The sequence below is a fragment of the Pholcus phalangioides genome, unplaced genomic scaffold, assembly GCF_987345545.1.
Source record: "Pholcus phalangioides strain wild (caught in Gottingen) unplaced genomic scaffold, Ppha-v1.0 ptg000019l_1, whole genome shotgun sequence".
Classification (NCBI taxonomy): Eukaryota; Metazoa; Arthropoda; class Arachnida; order Araneae; family Pholcidae; genus Pholcus; species Pholcus phalangioides.
In genome coordinates, this window is record NW_028301612.1 from 4,098,566 (window position 1) to 4,119,679 (window position 21,114).

At 39.7% G+C, this 21,114-nt stretch overlaps 1 protein-coding gene across 2 annotated transcripts in view; it reads right to left on the reverse strand.

Annotated features, from left to right (window-relative positions):
- LOC149071129 (uncharacterized) overlaps positions 1-21,114 on the reverse strand; it is a 138,944-nt gene that overhangs the window by 82,446 nt on the left and 35,384 nt on the right. The window contains exon 1 of one of the 2 annotated variants that reach the window (XM_089248191.1): positions 14,301-15,057. The exons of the other annotated variant lie outside the window; for it this stretch is intronic. Coding sequence (XP_089104317.1) covers positions 14,301-14,348 — 48 coding nt within the window. The 5' untranslated portion in view covers positions 14,349-15,057. Of the gene's footprint in view, positions 1-14,300; positions 15,058-21,114 lie in introns of those variants that run through there. 2 annotated transcript variants of the gene reach the window in all.

Consider the following 21,114-nt stretch of genomic DNA (forward strand, 5'->3'; position numbering starts at 1 on the left):
AACAACAATACAAAGGAGAAGAGGTTTGGTCTTTCGGTCAAATCGAATAAACTATAACTTTTCGAATTTCGGGATCTCTCCCATACTAAATATATGGACGGTCAATCTCTTTTTTTGGAAGTAAAAAGAGAGAAGCATGAAATAAACACGCCATTGTTCGTGTCGTAATTGCGTTTTTTTTCCCCTTCTCCTACCTTTAATACAATAACATTCGATATAAGAAGAAAAGGTTGTGGCTTTGATCTCTTTGACCTAAAAAAATATAAAAAGAAAATGAATTTTTTTTTTATATTATATATATAGAGGATCTCTAAAAGAAACGAGCTAAGGTTATATAGGTTTTTTGTAACCTGGTTTTATTTGGTCAAAGAAGTTTGGACGGATATTTAACCCAAAGCCCCGCTTCCACAACATGCAAAACAACCTCTTAGAAAGAAAAGACAATTTTTTTTTTTTTTTATTATTATGGAATATAAGGGGCCCTAGTTTTTTATGTGTAAGAAATTCCGGCGGAAGAAATTCGTTTGATATGGCTACATGGAAAGCGTATCATCCACTCAGTGGCGTAATAGCATTAACAATATGGAAATGGATCCAGGCACTGTGGTCAGATTGAATATGAAAAGAGAATAGAAGACTATTTATTGGTTGGCATGTTTTTTTTTAAGCCCCTTCCCCCCCCCCCACACAACATATACAGCAGGGGGTTCTTGACCTTCTGTGTTCCTCGGACACTGTCAAACGAACCAGAACCCCTTTACCGAACGATATTCAGCGAATAGTAATACGTTTAGACTTGAGCGCGTTACATATGTTAGTTTGTAATATATCAATTCTAATACTAAAAATCGGTGGCGTACGCAGATTTTTCTTGGGAAGAAAAGGGGGTCGTATTTTTGATTATATTTTTCTCGAGGAAAGTGTTTCATCCCTTTTCTACTCTGGTGTACCTGTGCAAAATACAACCATAATTTCAGCTCGGGGGTAGCAGTCGAACTTTGAATTCATTCCCTTGCTTACGTACGCCAGTGCTAAAAATAGTCTTCAATCGGTCTATCTGGGATATTACGGTACTGATAAAGCAGGGATCGACCTTAGGATGGGAACACAACGGATTTGGAAAAGGCACAAAAATCTTCTAGAGAAATTTTGAGTTACTGAACATGCAAAAAGGGTTTAAAATTAACAAAAATTGATTAAGATTGCATTTAAATGCACATATTTTGACATTTTAGTTTATTTAAAAAAAAAAAATTTGATCGTCTTCGGGAAGCACGGGGGCCCTCCTACCGCTAATACGTATACCTCTGTGATCTAGGGATTTTATATCAGCGAAGTGTGATAAATTTGGGTCAGATGCTGAGACTTGTACCCCCCTTGGACAAGTTGAGCATTTTACCATGGCCTCCAAAAATTTGACCAATCAAATCAATATATATTTGCTGAATAATCAAATATATTTCGGGGGTTGGGGGGTCGAGTCCAATTTGAACACCAACTCCATTGCACGAGTCAAAATTCGGCTTTGGTCAGAGGGATCCGATTTTCAACAAGGAGTAAAATTATTAGAATGGGTGAAATCTCTCACGTTATACCTAAAGATTTTATTTTCACAATGGAGTAGATTATTTTCCTTTAAACATAATCTCGCGACGCAACCCCCCCCCCCTCCCCATTTATTCCGCCAACTTTTACAAGCTGCTACATAACGGAACATGATTGCGACACGAATTCCGTGCAATGAACGACTAGAGCCGTTTGCCGGCGAAAAACGCAGGTCGGCCGCGACGTCCAAACGTTATTACAACAAATAATATCAAGTGTAATTGCTGAGAACATTGCAAATACATCTCACGCGTCGAAATTAGCCGCTCGCGAAGAAAAAGCCAGTGTTGGGCAAGGATAGGGAAAAAAAAGGGGGGGGCGATGGACGCAGGATATACGTGACCAGGCGGCTTAACACCCGAGGCGGTAACGCCACTGTGAGACATGCATACACACAGGCCACTACGCTACCCACAGCGTCACAACCGGCCCTTAGATGGCTCTATCTTTTTTTCTGAATAACATATGAGATAGAGAAAGGAAAGTCTTTTTGTTTTTTTTAGTCGTTTTTGGACTGGATTTTCTTGCTATGGTTACCTCTTGTGTGTTTTTGTATCTCTCTTTTCTCTCCACCTTAAAAAAAAAATTATCTCCTCACTTTTTTATTCTTCGACACTGAAGTTCCAAGAACATACTAACGAGGTTGGGGGGAAAAAACCAAGCTGAGATAAGCGAATTATCTTGGCGAATGTTTCCAGTGATGGGCGTCACGTTTCGCTGTTTCGGTTGTTCTCACCTGATCTGTGTATAATTTCTCTCACTGCCAATGCGAATGAATGATAAAAACAACAGGCATGGATCGAACATGATTTCGGAATGTGCATGCTCGCGGGAATTTTTAAATTATTCGAGCTCCATTAGTGAAAACTTTTATCATGTTACGTGGCAACGTGGTGAAAGACACTCCGATGCATGCTTCTATTATGACGACTCTCTTACTCTCATTAGCCTACTGTCCAAATGCACGAAATGACTCGTCAGCATCGCGGGTCTTTGCAGTAAAAATTACCAGCAATTTAATTTATCTTAGGGGCCGTTCAAGTATTACGTAAGCAAATTTTTAGCCATTTTTGACCCCCCCCCCCTCCCTTGTCAGCAAAATTTCGTCATCAGCTCTGCCCCTCTGAATTCTAACTCATATTTTCATAAAGGGTGGTTGATGACGTAAGCATTATCCAAACGTCCCCCCCTCCCCCTTGTCATCAAAAGTCAGCAAATCGGACCCCCCCCCCCCCATCGACGATGACGTAATACTTGAACGGCCCCTTAGCAAAAGCAAGGCTTGGGGAAAGAAAATCATGCTGGTTTAGGCGTGTAGCAGTGACGCATTCAGATAATGGTTAAATAACCAATCGGTTCAAAATATGATTCCTACTATTTTCTTTATTTCAAGGGAGTCAATCACTTCATGCAGCGGTTCTTATATTTTTGTCACCCGGGGCTTCCAAAAAAATCTAAAAAAAGAACCACTTTAAAGCACTGAACAAGCACACAGCAATGTAGCCAACGTTCTGCGGTTTCCCAACTTCGAGTCGCGAATACGAGCCGAGATTCCATTTGAAAAAAAAAGCCTGACCGAAGAGCGCAGACGGACCTAGCACATGATACTTCAATACAGAGGTGACAACACTAGCAAGAACACGAAACAAGCACAACTCCGACAACATGAACTACGTTAGACCCGGAACGCACATGGACCGATTGGTTAGAAATACCGGAATACGAGGTTCGTGTACGGTTAAGAAGTAGGTAGGTAGGAACATCCGTAGGTAGGTTCCCCTCGCGAGGTAGGAGGTCTCTTTGCCCTGGTGCTTGTGAAATGCTGATGGAACGAGCCTGTGCGCGATCACAGTCTTCCCGCATTTGCACAAGATATTCATTTCCAGTTTAAGAAACAGAACAAATCCAGTTGATAATAATTCATCACAGAATTTTAGACTGAAAGCGTTGCTGTTCTTTTTTTTTTAAAAGGTTTTCGCCTAGTTAATAAATATATTCCAAACATTAATTCTTTTTTGTTCCCCAGCCGTCCATACAAAGCGAAACAAAAAAGAAAACTCCATTTAATCTCGAAGAAGGAACGTTCCCTCGTGTTTACCGTCAACTTGAACAGAGAATTCTGTTATTACTATTCCTCAAAGCACGAGGAGAAAATTCTAAGTACAGTAAAAAGTTGGAGATCTCTCGGCAACGCCATTGGCCCCCGCCGTCGTCGGACACAATCCTCTCGTCGTCATCAAGAAAATTTGGGACGGGGAGGGAATAGATTTTGCTTCTCTTAACAAACAAAAAAATAAATAGAGAAGATCTCAGGTACTCCAACATCTCATCTAACCGTGGGAGGTCCACTTCATTTTCGAGGGAATTAGAGTATAGTTTGTTTTCTCGCTCCTCACTCTCTCCTTCCATCCTCAGACTCGTCAACAGGTGAGTCTTGGCAGGTACAAGAAGACCAGCAACCTTTTATGTACGGTACGGTATGTGTGTGGTTGATGACCTCTGGAGTAGGTTTCTCTCTCCTTTTGTTAGACAAAGATGGTTAAATACGAGATCTTTCGGAAACAACTGGTGACTACCTGTCTGTCTAGGCTTGATTCTCTATCTACGAACGAGACCAGGCCATGCCAAGACCAGACAGGGCCGATTGGTTAATTCGACGGCACTGTAAAATGACCGCAGTAAATACAGTCGATACTACTTGGGACGGTCTCCACTCAGTACAACGACTTTTATTCGTGGTCCAAACTTTTTAGTTGGCGCAGTTTGACCTAGATGGCCCTTGCGCGAAAAAAAATTCAAAATCAAATCAAATTCAAACTTTTACAGTCGATCCCGCTTATAACATTCCCTTTTAAAATGTTTTCTCCCGCTAGGTACGACTTGTTTTCTTGGTCCCAAATCTAACTACGGTCGACGCTCGTTGTAACCGCCCCACGTTATAACGACCATTCCATTACAATGATCGGTAGGGTAAGTCTCAAATGTTTCCCTAGAACATAGTTTCCCAATCATTTTTGTCCCATCGCCCCCTTCTTCAGAAATGTTTTTCTTCCATCGCCCCCCAACGCAATCTAACCCATAGGATCCTGTTATACCCGTATCTTCTACCGCCCCGCTGAAACATTCCATCGCCCGGGGGCGTTAACGCCCACGGTGGGAATCACTGCCCTAGAACGACTATCGTAAATGTTTTACTCTCGATATAACGGCCCTCCCAATATAACGCCCGATTTTGACGGGATGAAGTGGGTCGTTATATCTAGCGTCGACTGTAAAATTGCTCATTAATATTTCCCGTTTAAAGCGTTTTCGCGCCTACAACATTTTTTCCATGACGGTATTTTTTAAGAATGTAAGCGGAAACCCCTGTAATTCTCATTAAGGTTTTCTGTTTAAATTACTTTCCCCCACTTGCGAAGTTTTTTTCATGACGATATTTTAAAAACGTTATAGACGGGATCCACTATATGCGTTAACAAAAAAATATATTAACAGCTTTTCGACGTTGATTGCTTGTAGTCAATTGTCTCGCAAACTGATTGGAAGGTGAACATACGCCATCGTTTTACAAACTGGGCCGCTACGAAGTGGGCCTCGTGCCCCGAGCGTTGAACTAGTGGGAGTGCCGAATCGCTGTCCTTGTACGAACCGTTCGATATAACGAATATAACGCACATAACAGGTGCCAAAAAATGCATGTTTGAATGGTCTTCTACTCATGGCCCTCGGAAATAATTTCGATTAAGCTCCATTGGTCACTAACAGCTATACTGCTGTCCATTAGAACTGTGAGATTTTCTCCAGATTCACCATTAACGTATGCGTTTATTATACAACAAGGGCAACAGATTCGTCGACCCCCGACGTAAAAACACTTTTTTTTGGGGGGCCCCTTGATTTCATATATCTCGAAAGATAAAAATAGGCATCCAAAAAAAGACATACACCTATTCAGTATAATTGAAACGCTTACTACTATTACTACTACTGAAATGCTGAAAACGTCATTTTAATAATTTTATAATAATTGAAAGAAATAATTTTAAGAGTTGGTGGAAATACAGTCGAATCCCGTTTCAATGAATACCGTTATAGCGAAAATCACGTTTTAACGAACACTTTTCTAATCCCTCCTCCAGATAAGTTTACATAGAAACAGTACAAAAACCTGGAATTCCTTTATAACGAAATTTCGTTATAACGTCTGATTTCTCCGGTCTCTTGGAGTTCGTTATAACGGGATTCGACTGTATATATACTAATTTTATAATTGAAAGAAACTAATAGTGATGTTTAAAAAAAGAAGTTCTATACAGTTAGTTATTCTGTAACAAATTATTTCACAATTAATAAAAAATCCTTTAACTGATGGAAATTCATCACTGATAAAAGAATTTCTGGAATTTAATGGAAAATATTTCAGAATAAATGGAAAAAAAAATCATAATTCATTAAAAACAATTTCAGAATTAATGAAGAAAATGCTGTCATATTTGATGAAAAATTGTTTTAGAATTAATGGAAATTAATGGTAAGCAGTGGCGGATTAAGGTCACTCGAATCCCCGGGCACAGAAGAAAATATTGGACTCCTTAAATGAGAAAAAAAACGCGAAGTTTTGGTGAAGTTGGGATTTTCGGAGCCCTGTGCGCGTGCCCGATGCGCCCACCGTTAAATCCGCCTCTGATGGTAAGAATTCAAATCACAGAATTTATGGAGAAACAAATTCAGAATCAATTTAAAAGTAAATTCAGAATCAATTTAAAAATAAATTCAGAATCAATGAAAAAAAAATCATAGTTTATTATAAGTATAACGGACCATAAAATTTATTTAATGAGAGATCTTTGCAACGAGGTACGATAGTGAAATTTGTTAAATAGGCATTCATTACATCGGGGTATGGTCGTAAAATTCGTTAAATGAGGGTCCGATTAATAAGACGAACTTAATATAGAGGTCCGATTTAAAAATTCGTGAAATGTGAGTTAATTGTACGTTGGAGTTATTTCGGGGATGTTCGGAAAAATTCATTAAATCAGAGTTCATTAAATCCGTTTCAGACTCTGGCTCAAAAATACGGTAATCTAAATAACAAATCCTACCGCGGCAATGGGGACCGTTCTACCATATTAACCAATACGAAACGGCAAATATGCATAATAACCGGCAAATGAAATGAATTCAGTGCGATTCATCATGTTTGCCAACCACGCTTGGGTATTATTACGCACAATCACCAGTAAAACGGATAAAATTTAGGGAAATTCACCAAACTTATCAAAATGCTCGGTGATCATACATAATAGACGGATTTATCACATTCACAGTGACATAAATAACAATCATCTAACTTCCATCGATCCGTATACGCGCGATGCTAATTTTTAACCCGGATCGCGTAACCACACCGACTTCAGTCGCCGGTACTACAGAGTATTACGCCCGTAATTTCGCAACATCCCTTAAAATAATATGTGGTACATAGTTTGAGGGGGAGAGAGAGGGTGGGGATAGTAGTCTGTGCAATAAATGCCCGAGTGGGAAGGGACACACGAGCGTGTTATGAGTTCTGTCTGTCTGGGGTGGTTATGGGTCACCGGACAGCCAGAGAATGATTCCATAAAAACCCCCCGACGAGAGTCTTGTTAACCTTATTAACCTTTCAGGGCTGCTGCTGCCGTGGCTCTCACCCGCTCTCTCTCTCTCTCTCTCTCTTTTGTTTCGACCTCGTTATTTTAAAGGGAAGACCACCAAAAAAAAATAATAATAAATGAACGTATACATATTTGATAGAGAGTTGAAAAGATTTTTCAAAGTAAACATGACCTTTTCTCCGACTCTCAGAAGCTCTGTCTCTTATTAGCGGGGAGGGGAGCTAATGACAGATCTCTTGGACGTATTTCTTTAATGGCTGTTCATAGTCAGAAAAACCTAAGAAGGAAAGGGGGGCCCTCGAACCAGATTCGTCAAAATTTACTGTTAAAAAGATAAACGCCAAACACGGGGTTGGTTTCGTTTACGTAACTTCTTAGGTCTTTTTTCTCTCCGATAGCCTGCCTCCCCCTTTCCGTTAAGAATGTTGTGTAAGTTTTAAACAACTAAGTATATATAATGTTTCACCATAATATCGTTAAAAATAATACAAATATTATTTTTGAATACTGTGTGTCACTCTTGAGTTATTTGTTGGGGTAAGATTACGTATACTATAAACACAGAGCAAAGTTTCTCAAAGTGTGCGTCGTCAACCTTTGTCTGAGGCGTCGCGACGAGATGGAGATGTTGATTTGTGAGGCTATTTTTTTGTGTTTTGAAGTGGTTCTTTTATGAGTGGAAATGTCTCCCGTGAACTATTCTGGGGAGCCGCAGACGAACCATGAATACTGGGCGAGGGAGTCGCGGGTGCCATGAGTTTGAGTACCGCTGACTTGCAGGGTTGTGATTCATTACCGTGTGAGGAAAAGTTTTCATCGACAGAAAATTTACCGCTGGAAAAATTCACCGCCATGCAGTTCACCGACTAAGTGGCATTGAGTGATTGAATGAGCAGGTAAGTGAACAAGTGAGTGTATGATCAAGTGAGTCAGAGAGTTAGTGAGTGAGGAAATGACAGAGTGAGTGAGTCCCATTCTCACTCGATAACTCACGCACCCACTCGGTCATTCATATTTTCAAACTAGACAAGGCCAGGGCTCTGCCCCTTCCGGGATTGTAGCCGTTTACCGAGTTGGGGACAAAGGGTGCCTGGCTGGGACGCCCGCGAGAGATTCGCTGGAGAGCACCCCGATCCTGCGTCTCTGTGCCCTATCTGCAGTTTCTAGGCCTGGTCCCTGGTCATTCATACTGTCAGTCACCCACTCTAACTCACTCACTCTGTCACTCATATGGTTGCTGACTCGCTAAATCAATCACTCACTTACCCGCTCACTAGTACGGTCACTCACTCAGTTAATAACTCACCCACTTACTCGATACTAATGTGGTTACTTATTTATTCGCTCACTCATTGAATCACTTGAGCACTTATAAGGTCACTCACTCAATCGTTGGCTCACTCGATCATTCATAAAGTTACTCACTCGGTTACTCATGGGGTGATTAACTCACTAACTATTTCACCAGCTAATTAACTAACTCATTCAAATCACTCACTCGCTCACATATTCATTCACTTGCTCCATCATTGGGTCACTCACTCACTCACACTCTGTTGGCGAACTGCTGTCGGTGAATTAAAAACTGTGAATTTTTAAAGCGGTAGTTTTTCGTCGGTGAATTTTCCTATCGGTAAATTGCCTGGCGGTGAATTGTTGGCCAATTTTCCTTAAGTTATTCATTACGTCACGGCAGTTTTAACACGCCGCTTAAGTAATAGAGATCGCCGCCGTCCGAACGCATGGGCGTATGGTAACTGTGAAGGGTCTCCAGTGCATAGGAAATCCTTGATTTCGGAACTATTTTGTTTTCGAGAGTAGGGGGGGCCTAAGTATGTCAATTGCCCGGCTCTGAATTCCAGCCAGATAAGGTCCCCCTGAGGATCACTTGCCCGGGGACACATGATGATCGTTAGAAGGCCCTGAGTACTGCGCCCGAGATATGTAAAATCTTAATTTCGTTCGCAATGCTGCCGTGAACGTGAACATTTTTTGCAGTTATATAAGCTTTATTTATCCAAACACTCAAAGGCATATTGTGTCTGTATGAAAATGAACCTGAAATTCATATTAAAATATTCATTCGAACTGAGCTCTTCTGGATCATCTCGTATGTCGGGGATTCGTAACCCTTTTACGTTTGCGGCAGCTCCATTTGGGATGAGAATAGAATCTCAAATATTTACGACGCCTCTCTTCGATGTCAAGGCACTTTGGAAGCCTAATGGGGGAGGGACACCCGCCGGTTGGGAATCGCTTTCATAATAACTACACATACACAATTATACACCTGAAATATCTCAAAATAACATACCGAGGGATTACCGTAGCAACCGTTTGGGAGTTTATAATCAATTTTTTCTTTTGCTTTAGACCTCCGGCAGTTAATCTGACTTAAAAGATTGTGTAAGTTTGGAGTTAGAAATACGGTGAATTACAAAGGCAACGAATCTCTCAATCTTTCCTTAGAGCTCGTGTGCAGTGAAACTGCACATGGACCTGCCAGACCTGATTCAGGTGACTATTCTGAGCTTGGCCTGAGTCAGGTCCGGCCGTCCATGTACGGTCCCGTTCAGTGCGCACGAGCTCCAAGGAAAAATTGAGCGATTCGTTACCTCTGTAGTCTAGTAGTCTATGGCAGCGATTCTCAACCTTCTTTGACTCGCGCGGAGCTCTTTTAAGTAGAAAAATTCTATGGCGGAAGCCCGTAGACCAACTTTTTAATTATTCATCAAAGTTACTGATATATATTTACTATTTAAAAATATTTATAATTATTTTTTTTAATTTTACTATTTTTTTATGTTAAGGGCTCCGCGGAGAACCGGTTGAGAACCGCTGGTCTAGGTCGTTCACCCGGAAAGTGAAAGGACGGAGATTCGATTCCCCGCAAAGGAAGTTGAATTTTCTCTCTTTCCCAAAAAATTCATCTTCGCAACAGGCAGTTGTTAAAAACCTTTGCTTCTTCTTTTGCGTATTCAACTAGATATTCCGGGGATTACGAAACTTTTCACCCTTCCATATGAGATAAAATACTCAAAAGTGGCTCACATTTTGAGGCATCTTGATGGCACCCAAAAAAGTGTCATCTTGTAAGGGAAAATCGCAGTCCTTATCATGCATTCAACACAATCTCCAAAATACGACACGACATCATTGGCCGACAATCTCAAGGCACACTGTTTGGGAATTTGATTTATTTTACTTCGAAAACGAAGGAAAACGTTTTATTTTCGTATATTTTCTTGTTATTCTAGTTAAATTAACATTTGAAAAATCCGATTTTCCTTTCTTCAAATATTTTCACCCAAACTAAACATAGAAAGAGGAATGTATTTTTTATAGATCCAACCGCACTGAATAATCAGTCCCATTACTTCGGACACAAATTTCGTGTCTAACCAGAAATAATTTTGAAAATCAAATTCTAACGGAAGTAACTTGTAACGAAGAATTTTGCTAGAATTGTATTGTCAGCATTTAAATTGGCATATCAATATCTAGTGTCTTAAATTAAAGCTTTAAAAGGGAAAGATGAAAATTCATTTGAAAATACCGAGCTATCAAAGAAGATCAGGATCGCGTTCATTAAATCATGAAGTTTAAGTAAATTATATTTTGATTTGAGTCCACATCGTGGATCCTTACTTTCTCGTAGGCCTACATTATGGAGTTTCAATCCTGAGAGATATATATAATTCATCAGCTAGAACTAATCGATTCATAAAAGCAGCTTAGTAACAAACAACCCACCATTTTCGAAAGAAGTTGGTTTCAATGTTCAAATCGAAGGAAATCAATCAATTACGAAAAAGGATTGCATCGTTAATTTTACGAAATACAGTGGAACCTCCACTAACGGACACTCCCCGTTAACGGACACTTTTCGGCCCGTGGAATACGGCTTTCATGCATTTCACTCCCCCGTTAGTGGACACTCTCGATAGCGGACGGTAAAATCAGGAGAACTCTAATTTTTTTTTTCTCCAAGATTCTAATTTACCCATTTTTGCTCATAAATCGAAAATTTATCATAGTGAACGGTGATTATGTATAATCCCAAGCTCGTATTGGCAGATATGATAATCCTTCAATTAATTACTGGATTAACTGAACATAACTATGGTCCGGGATACTGATTTCGAATGGTAACCTTGGCTATGTTTGCATATGGTGATACGCGCGCGCGCGTTTTTATCTCTTCGTCTCACTTAATTTAAATTAATTCAATTTCTATTGCAAAATATATGTGTAGTGCACGTATCACGTGCGGGTAAAAATAAGTAATTGGTTTATAATGAAGAGAAGAAAGGTTATACATTTTTCTGCATTTACCAGGCATTCCACCTTCATTTGGGAATTATGCATAATCGCCGGTAAAAGTGATAAATGCGCAGTGACATTTAATAAAAATTTCTTTATTCAGACGATCGGTGATTATGCATAACTACTTCCACACAGCAATACATTTCCGATCGAAGTCAAACGTTGTATAAGTATGAAAGTCGTAAAACGAGGTAACACCGTATATCGTACCTCCCAAATAGCGGACAATCCTCGTTAACGGACAAAATTTTTAGTTCTATGGGCGTCCGTTGTCGAGAGGTTCTAATGTATTATAGAAAGAAATATTAGCATGTTTTTCTCGTTTAAAATTAATTTAATTCACTCGGAGGACTTAGTTCAAGAACGTTTCTCTCTTGTTACTATTTTCGAGTTCCCTGACTCAGATATCTTATGAAAATGGACCGTATAAGAAATCATTGGCAAAATATGGCCCCCAAGTCAAAAATTCTGTACCTCCATTTAAACTGTCGGATATGGACATCAATTGTAATTATTAGTTATGTCGATTGTAATACAGATTTTCCCTTCAGTATGATTCCATATCTTTTATGAGAAATTAATGTTGGCTATATCAGCAGAAGAATATCCAGACTGGGGGGGGGGGGATCCATCAATTCTAAAAATTTTCAGTATATTTTCTGGTCATTCGATAATTATATTCATAAATTTGTTAGACGGCAAACTTGGATGCGATTCCGTATCTTATCTACGAAATTCAAAATTAATCGGCTTGATGGTTAAGAAAATGTCCAAATTTCTTCAGAAGTTCCTCTCTATGTGACGGCCTGCTGGCAGAATTGAGTCGAGTGACAACCCGACGTTCTTCCGGTCAATGTCGGTCCCTCTATTTCGCTAGTCGTTCAATCCATACTACGGATAGATAACCTACTATAGGCCTACATAGACCATGGATGGGTTGCGACTCAAATTAGAGTCGCAGAGACTTCCGAGAGATGGTCCGTACAAACCTACTTCCTGTCATGAACGTAGCTTATTGCGCCAATGGTTTTTCACTAATTTCGAAAACCAAACAGTCCGATGGGTCGCGAAATTGATCATGTTGATCTCGCGCCCCTTAAAGGTTAAGAACCCCCGACAGAGACGATCACTGAAAGCATCAAAAAAGATCACCCGATCAGCCGAAAGCTGCCTATGTCTCCAAAAAATACCGTTTCCACTCAAATATTTTTAGTAATGGTGGTCGCCCCCTCTTTTACAAGAGAAATTTTTGTCTTGCCTGTGTCCTCAAAACAGAAGTTTCACTGCACTGTTGTGAATCCGGCAGTAATATTCATTGAAAATTCTTTTGAACTAGGTACGAGTATCTTGTATAGAAGGCTTAAATTATTATTATAACCAAGTATCAAAAAATTTCATTCACAAACACATTACCCTTCCCAACATAAGTTATAGGCCTACATCACAATCAAATTTCAATACAGTGAAATCCTTCTAACGGTCACCCTCTTCTTTACGGGCAAATAATAAATAATTTTATTTTTTAGAGCTTCAGCAGGAACTCTCTTCATTTACAGGCATCCCCCTTTTACGGACGAATGTTTTTGTCCCGCCGGTGTCTTCAAAAGTAGCTATTCTCAGCAGTTTTGCTGTAGGCTGGCCTACTGTTTTGGTGAATTTGACAGTAAAATTAATTGGAAATTTTTCTAAAGGTAGACACGAGTATCTAGGAGTCTTAATGTATAGACCTACCTAGACAATCAGGGAAAGCAGTCAGGTGCCGAAAAGATCACCTGATTTCCCCCTTAGAATCGACTATGGGGTCCCACAAGGCTGTTTCCATAAATATTGGCTGAAACTAATTTTTCTTCGTTATATTAGGCTAAATTCAAAATTTTAATACAGTGAAACCCTCCTTGACGGTTGCCCCCTTTCTATAATGGCCAAATAATAATTACATTTTATTTTAAGAGCCTCAATGGGGATCCCCTTTTACGGTAACCCCTCTTTTACAAAATAAATTTCTGTCATTCCGGCGTCCTTAAAACAGAAGTGTGACCATAGGCCTACTGCTTTTGTGAATCCGATAATAAAATTCACTGGTGATTTCTCTAAATGTAGGTACGAAAGTATCTAGAAGGCTTAAATCATTCAACAATGAGCCCCAATTTCACTCACAGACACATTACCCTTTTCCAACATTTAATTATGCAAAGTGAAACCTCACTACAACGAACAGCATGAGCATTTTGCTTGTTGTGGCCTTGTATTTGTACAACGATAAATTCCTCTACAACGATATTCTTTCTTGATCCACGGACTACCTATCGTTATATCGAGATTTCAATGTATTTAAGTTTTAATATAGTGAAATCCTTCTGAACCCTCACTCCGCAGATGCGGTCACTCTTTCTTTTACGGCCAAATAGTAATTAAATTTTATTTTAAGAGCTTCTCAATGGGAACTCAATTCTTTTACTGTCACTCCCTATTATACGAACAAACTGTTTTGTCCGCCGGTGTCCTTAAAACCGAAGTTTTGCTGGGTTTTTTTTTGTGAATTCGACAGTAGAATTTATTGGATACTTTTCTAAAAGTAGGCACGAGAACCTAGAAGGCTTAAATCATTTAACCAAGTGTACTTTATCAATTTAACTGACAAACTCATTATAATTAGGCTGCCCTTTCAAACATGAGTAATGCATTATACATGATAACCAGTGGCGTACTTACTTGAGTCGTGGTTGATGATCCGTTATAGCCAAATTGCGGGCATGACATCTTCGAGGAATGATTTCATCATAAAGTCAATCAAGTGACAGAGTTTTCTTTCGAGAGTCATTCATGCTCCGTATATCAATTCTCCAAAACACTTCTTCTTGGACACAAAACAAAAATCACTTTCAAACTTGAACCCAAGAATTTTCTCTGTCAAGTTTTTTTCTTTAAAAAAACTCCTGCTCGAAACTATTCCGACATCACGTGACGATGATGATGATCCGACATCAGAGCGACTTCCTTCAGAGATCTTTCCATGATTTTCTTCTCCACACTCGAATTCACAAAGTCGATCAGAAAGTGAGAGAGAGTTTTCAGTTTTATTTCAAAATCGACTCTCAAGCCCGTCTCAATTCCGTCCACAGATCAGTTTTTCCAATCAATCAATTAATTAGAAATCAAGTATAAAACAAAAAAACGAGATCTCTCGGGGGGGAGGGGGGGAAATAATTGTCACACACGCCGCGTGATAATTTGATAATTCTCGCGCAAAAACGACTTCCCTTTTTTGTTATTGTTTGTCGGTATTACATCGACGACTTCCCCGACGTTGCCGTCGACCGCACGCACTCCTGAACAGCAATCGGCTCAACTGAACCGGTCCCAGCACGGGGTGATTCCGCGTGAGGTTTGGCCACGCCCGGCGCCCGAAAACCCAAAGTTCGACTCCCCCTCCTCCACCGCTCCTATCAATAGGCGGCTCGGAACTCATAGAAACGTTTAATTCAGTGGAACGCTTTAGCGCTCTCCACACACACACACACACACGTCTCTCGTCCCCCCCACTTCCCTCCCTCTCCGTATAAACGCTGCTTATTTGATTCTTTACTTTTCTTTCTCCCCCCCCCCCCCACTTTTTTTTTGGTTTTTATCTCTAAAACTGACGGACGCCCGGAAACGTCAGAGAAGCTCTCTTGAATTGGGAGCTGTGTTCCGGTTCCATCCAATCGTGAGAGAGCATCGGATCTTCTCCGTTGTTTGATTGGCCGGTGAGCTTTTTTAGGGTCACGCCTACCAGCGTTGTGAGAACGCCGCGTCGTACAAATTGAGGATTGTGTTAAGAGAAGAGATGATTTTTCCTTCTCTCTCTCTCTCTCTTTTTTTTACTTCCTTTTTTTTTTCTTTCTGGGTATGGCTGGTTGGTTGGTTGGCGCTTTTTGGTTGAATGTTATGGAAAAAAATTATTGTTTTCCTTTACCCCCCCCCCCTTGCTTTTCAGGCTTGTTGCGGCGTGAAACAACCGATGTACGAAGCGGTTGTAACACCGTGGGTGCGTTCTCGTGCTGATTTACGGGGGACACACACATACAGAAGGAGGAGAGAGAGGAAGAGCGAGATCAACACAGAAAGAGCCCTTTTCCCGAAAAAATTTTCCCGTTAAGTAAAGAGGATGAATGAACACATTTTTTTGTTATTCTTACTTTACATTCTATTTACATTATTATTATACACCAATGACCTCCCAGAATCCCTCGACTGCGCCACTAGATTATTTGGTGATGACTGTGTGTAATTTGCCGTATCATTCGCCACGGATCTGATCAAGAACTTCTCCAACATAACCTGGCGTCCATCGCGGACTGGTGTTCTTTATGGCAAATGCCAATCAATATCTCAGAAACAGTTCTCATGAAAGTTACCCGTAAATTGTACTTCCTCTTGAATACTCGTACTCCATCAATAATTTAACGTTATCCCAAATTTCTCAAATCAAATACCTCGGTGTCATAATCTCAGCCGACCTACGTTGGAATAAACACGTTGACTACGTTTACCAGAAGTGTGTTAATAAACTTTTCTTCCTCCGCCGCAACCTTAACTCCACTGACTTCTCTGTTAACAAACTTATATCTCCCCCGTTCTTTCCTACATCACTGAAATCTGGGACCCGTACACCTCCTGTAATATAGACAAACTCGAATCAATCCAAAATAAATCCACCCGATTTGTTCACGACTGCTGGTTACTTTTCGTTTCCGTGTCCGAACTTAAAAACGAACTTCATGTCCTCCCTCTCTCTACTCTTCGTCTCATTTCTCGATTAACATTGTTATGTAAAACTTCCCATGGTGAATTCAACATAGATACCTCTGGTATCTTAGCCAAACCATCCTACATTTCTCGAAGACTCGACCATTCCCTTAAAATAAATTTTTGCTTCCACTGACTCCTTTAAATATAACTTCTTTCCTCATACCAATGGTGAATGGAACAAACTTACAAGCTCTATTGTCGAATACCCCCATCACTAGTTTTTTGTCCAAAATCAAACAATATCTCTGTCATTTTCAATCGCATCTTCTTGTATAGTCAGTCCCCAGGGCCAAGAAAATTGTATAAATAAATTAATTAATTATCAGATTTTTTTAAACTGTAATTCATGCTAACGGTCACGTCAGGAGTGTTCAACCTTTTGATAAACACGGGGTCCCAATTAATGAACTGGTATTGGTTCCTATGAACTGAATAATCCGGTATCATCTTATGAACGGTATCATCCTATGCTTTTAGATCAGGAGTGCTCAGCCTTTTGATGAACGTGGGCAACATTATGAACCTAAGACAGGGGCTATTAACATTTTATGTCCCACATACCCTACGTGCAAATAAAATGAAAGCCACGGACCCATTCACAAAATAATATTAAGTAGGCTATAGTGTAATAAATAAAAAAATATATAATTGCTTTCTCGTTAAAGCTCACGGACCCCTGAAACCTCTGCAAGGACCCCGGCTGGTGGTCCCCTTTCCCCCCCCCCCTCTCAATTTAAAACAGTGAGTAAGGCTTCAAAATGTTCTCATCGGCTATCCTTTATTTATTCATTCTTTCTTTCTCCAATGCGACCCAAAAACAGTTTTCCTTCTTCCACTATGGCCTAAAAATTCCACAAAAATGGGCATGAAGAAAAAAATTATGAGAGAATCTCACAAAATATTAGAGTTTTTTCTATGACAGTTTCAAACTTTTTCCCCATGTGTCTCCCTTGGTTTTGCGACCGTTTTCAATCGGCTTCGTAGAACAACAGTGTAGAATAGAACCACTTCAAACAACTAAATGGGCACATATTAATACACCATTGCGTAGCGACGCCTGTACACAAATGTTGGTGACGCAACGCACATTCCGGGAACTACTGTTCCATGGATTTTATATTCCCAATGGATTTCCCTCGAAAGCTTGACGATTTTCCGTGGAATGATTCGAAACATTCATCGATAATAAAGGTCTAACCTTTTTATTAGGTCGAATCTCGAAAGTGCCACCATCGCTGTAATTGTTTGATTTTCCTTTTCTTTGTTTTAGATCCCGAAAAGACAGCTCAAATCAAAGTAAAATTAGGAGATAAAGTGCCAAAATGTCGGCTTTTATCTTTCTTTTGGAGTCAAAATGGGCAAAAAAAAGGGCCAAAACATCAAGAACGACTAAACGAAAACCGATGTGACAACTGGTTGCCCCTTAACTGTAAATTGTTCGGTTGTTTATCAATTCTATTGGCCATTGATGTCTCAGCGAATGGCCGAGACTCGCATCTCCTATTCACTTGTATGTGAGAAAGGTTCGTTTTATTCGTTTTTTTTTTTTTTTTTTGTATTTGGGATCGTCGAAAACACACTCAACGTACACCACTGTAAAGTGTGGTTGTAGGGTCGTCGACTAAGAGAGAGAATCTCTCTCTCTCTCTCTTCTTCGACCAAAACGACTTGATGTACAGCTCTTCTGGGAGAGATAAAAGAGAAGAGAGCCCTATTCCCTTTACTGCCCCTCGCTGTATCCAGATATCGTATACACACACACACATAGAAAAGTGAGAAGTAAAAATAGAAAAGCGATGGAAGAGAGAGAGAGAGAGAGAGAGGGTGTTTCCAATACCAACACTTCTTCTAATTTCGCGCATGTTCGACATCCAAGAGCTTCCACTGCTAAGAAGAAAAATTTACCTCCAAGACATCAGTTTAAGTCTAGTTTCCAGAAGCACAACTAGATGGTGATCGGGATGTTCTTCCAGTAAAAAATATAAGAAAAAAAAAAAAAGCTGACTCCTCTCTCCCCTTCTGATCATTCTGGTACAGAAAAGTAGTAGAAAGAGTGAGTTGTTTCCTTGTGGTGATTGAATGGTTTCCGGAATGATGAAAACGGGAGATCGTAAATTCCGAGAAAAAGAGAGAGAAAAAGGGAGTGAAGCCATGAGCCCAATTCCTAGAGAGCTCCCAAGAGCTTCCTTTCTTGTCTGAGGAGCCAGAGTCTCTTTCTGTGTGTGTGTGTGGATGTGTATGAATGTGTGTGTGTGTGTGTGGGTGTAGGATATTTCCTTTCCACTCACTTTCTATTGCGAACATTGTGGTCAATGGCGGAGAAACTACGCAACGGTGATTTCTCCATAAAAGTAATAGGAAGAAGTTAACTTTGACGCACCAAATGGTGAAATCGTTTGTTTTTTTCCCACCCTTGATCTTCGGTAATTAATTAATGTAGAAAAAAGAAATGTAGTTTTTGATTGGAAATATTTTCTAAAATCATTGGCATTTTTTTGGTGAAAAATTAGCCAATGAAATCTGCTATTGGCTAGTTTTTGTTTTATCTTAAACACAAGATGGTCCAGAAGTCTTAACCTCTTTAAAAATATATATATTAAAAAAATGCTTTTAAAGATAGAGACGAGAGATGTCCCCCCCCCATTGCCCCCTTCTTCAGAAATTTTTTTCTCAAATCGCCCCCAACGCAATCTAACCCATAGAATCCTATGTTATACTCGTAGCTTCTACCGTCCCCCTGGAACATCCCACAGCCCTCCCGGGGTGTTAACGCCCACGTTGGGAATCACTGACTTGAAGCATTTGGAAGAAAAGGTTTCCAAAGAGATAGAAGTCTTTTCTCTCGGCCCAAGATATCAAGGAAACAGATATTTTCTAGAATTATTCTGTGAGGTGAACTCAGCATAATTCCATGCTTCTACTTCAGCGAATCACGCCACAGTGCGTGAAATGAGGAAGGCAGGGTCGTATCTCCAGTGGTGTAGATGGTAGCATGTTTGCCCGGTTTGCAAGAGGGCCTGGGATTGAGTCCCAGTGGAGACCAGACGACTTTTCTTTCTGAGTTCACCTCAGCATAATTCCAAAAATTGCTTGTTTCCTTGATAAAGGTTTCAAAGTTTTTTTATAACTCACTACAAAATTTCTGCACATGCGCATCTTTAGTGAGGTGGAGGATGTCTATAACTATAGGTCTATAGCATTTCATGTTATTTGCACCCTGAGGACTACAAAGAACGAAAATAAGAGTGGAAGCAAAATGGATTTGAACAAAAAACTTTGAATCCTTCAATTTCAACTGCTTTAAACCGTTTATCTCTATCTTTGATAGCTTTTTTATTTAATATTTTTTTCAAAAGACGTCAACACTTCTGGACCACCCAGTAGGCCTATATCAGTGTTTCCTAAAGTGAACAATATGGCCTCCGGGGGGCGATATTCCCCAAATCAAGCAAGCCCATAACATAGGATCCTATGTGTTTGCTTGATTTTGGGGGCGATGAGACGAAAAAAATTCTAAAGAATTCGGATATGAATCTGATTGATTACAGAAGTGATTTTTGCGATATTTTAGCATGTGCATCGTAACGATTGCATCTTCAACTAACATTGGCGTAATCTTTTATTACAAAATATATTTCGTAAAAAAAAAAGAAAAGAAAACCATTAGCAGCACACACACATGGATGCCTTAAATTTCCCAGAGGAATGTTTACGAGAGATGCATGTAGGCTATAGTTTGGTAATAGTAGCATTTTGATGTCAACTATACTAAAATACGGAACAAGAGAAAATGAAGAAAAAGTTACAAAGAGACTGAAAACATTAAGAAAAATGAAATACAGTGCCACATATCTGTGCTCACATAATTGTACGTAAATAATACACGCTGGCAACACACTGCCCACTGGAATGCCAGAGATCGGGATTGTTCGACGTTTCTAAGAGATTTTGAGCTGTATAGGTATTGAACTATTTATTGGCAAGTGAAACAGCTAGAATTATATTGATTCAAATTTTAGCATTTATGAGAGAGTTCTTCTAGTGGTGAAATTTTTGTTCTTCAAAAAGCTATTTGAAAAAAGTACGTTATGTTACTTTACGGTCAATTTCGATTTCATCAGTATTTGACCACTCTTGAAGAATTAATTAATCAATCTCCGGAAGGTTCATAAAAGAAAATGTGGCGAGAAACATGGCTGCGAAGTTTGTGCGCAATCATTTGGTTTCAATCAAGCGCTACAAATTGTATACGTGTATGGGTACCTACTGTTACAGCGCAAAGATTGGTGACTCTTTAGTCATCATATAGGAAGTACAGGGATTATGAAATTGTCGGGTAATATGGAATATGCCAGAGTTTCACTCCATCTTTGAGCATGGTCGTCAAGTAGAACAGTGGTGAAAACTTATTACTACAAAATGATGCTCTACAGTGAGTACCTACCGCTCGATTGTCATCATCGTTACGCCAACTACAGGTGCAAATTCGTTTTTCCCGTTTTTCAGAAAATACGCTCAGAAAAGTTCCCAAAAGTCTTCATTGGAAGTGAGCCTAATAACTTGAAACTGAGCTCAATGTACATCACAGGAGCTGTATTTTATTATGCTGTGCCCATTTTTTAGCTAGCGAATCATTCCGGTTAGGTAATAGGACGCTAATTTTTCAAAAAAAAATTTCAAAAAAATACATTATAAACAGCTTGTGCACATGATAAAATGACATAAAATCAATGTA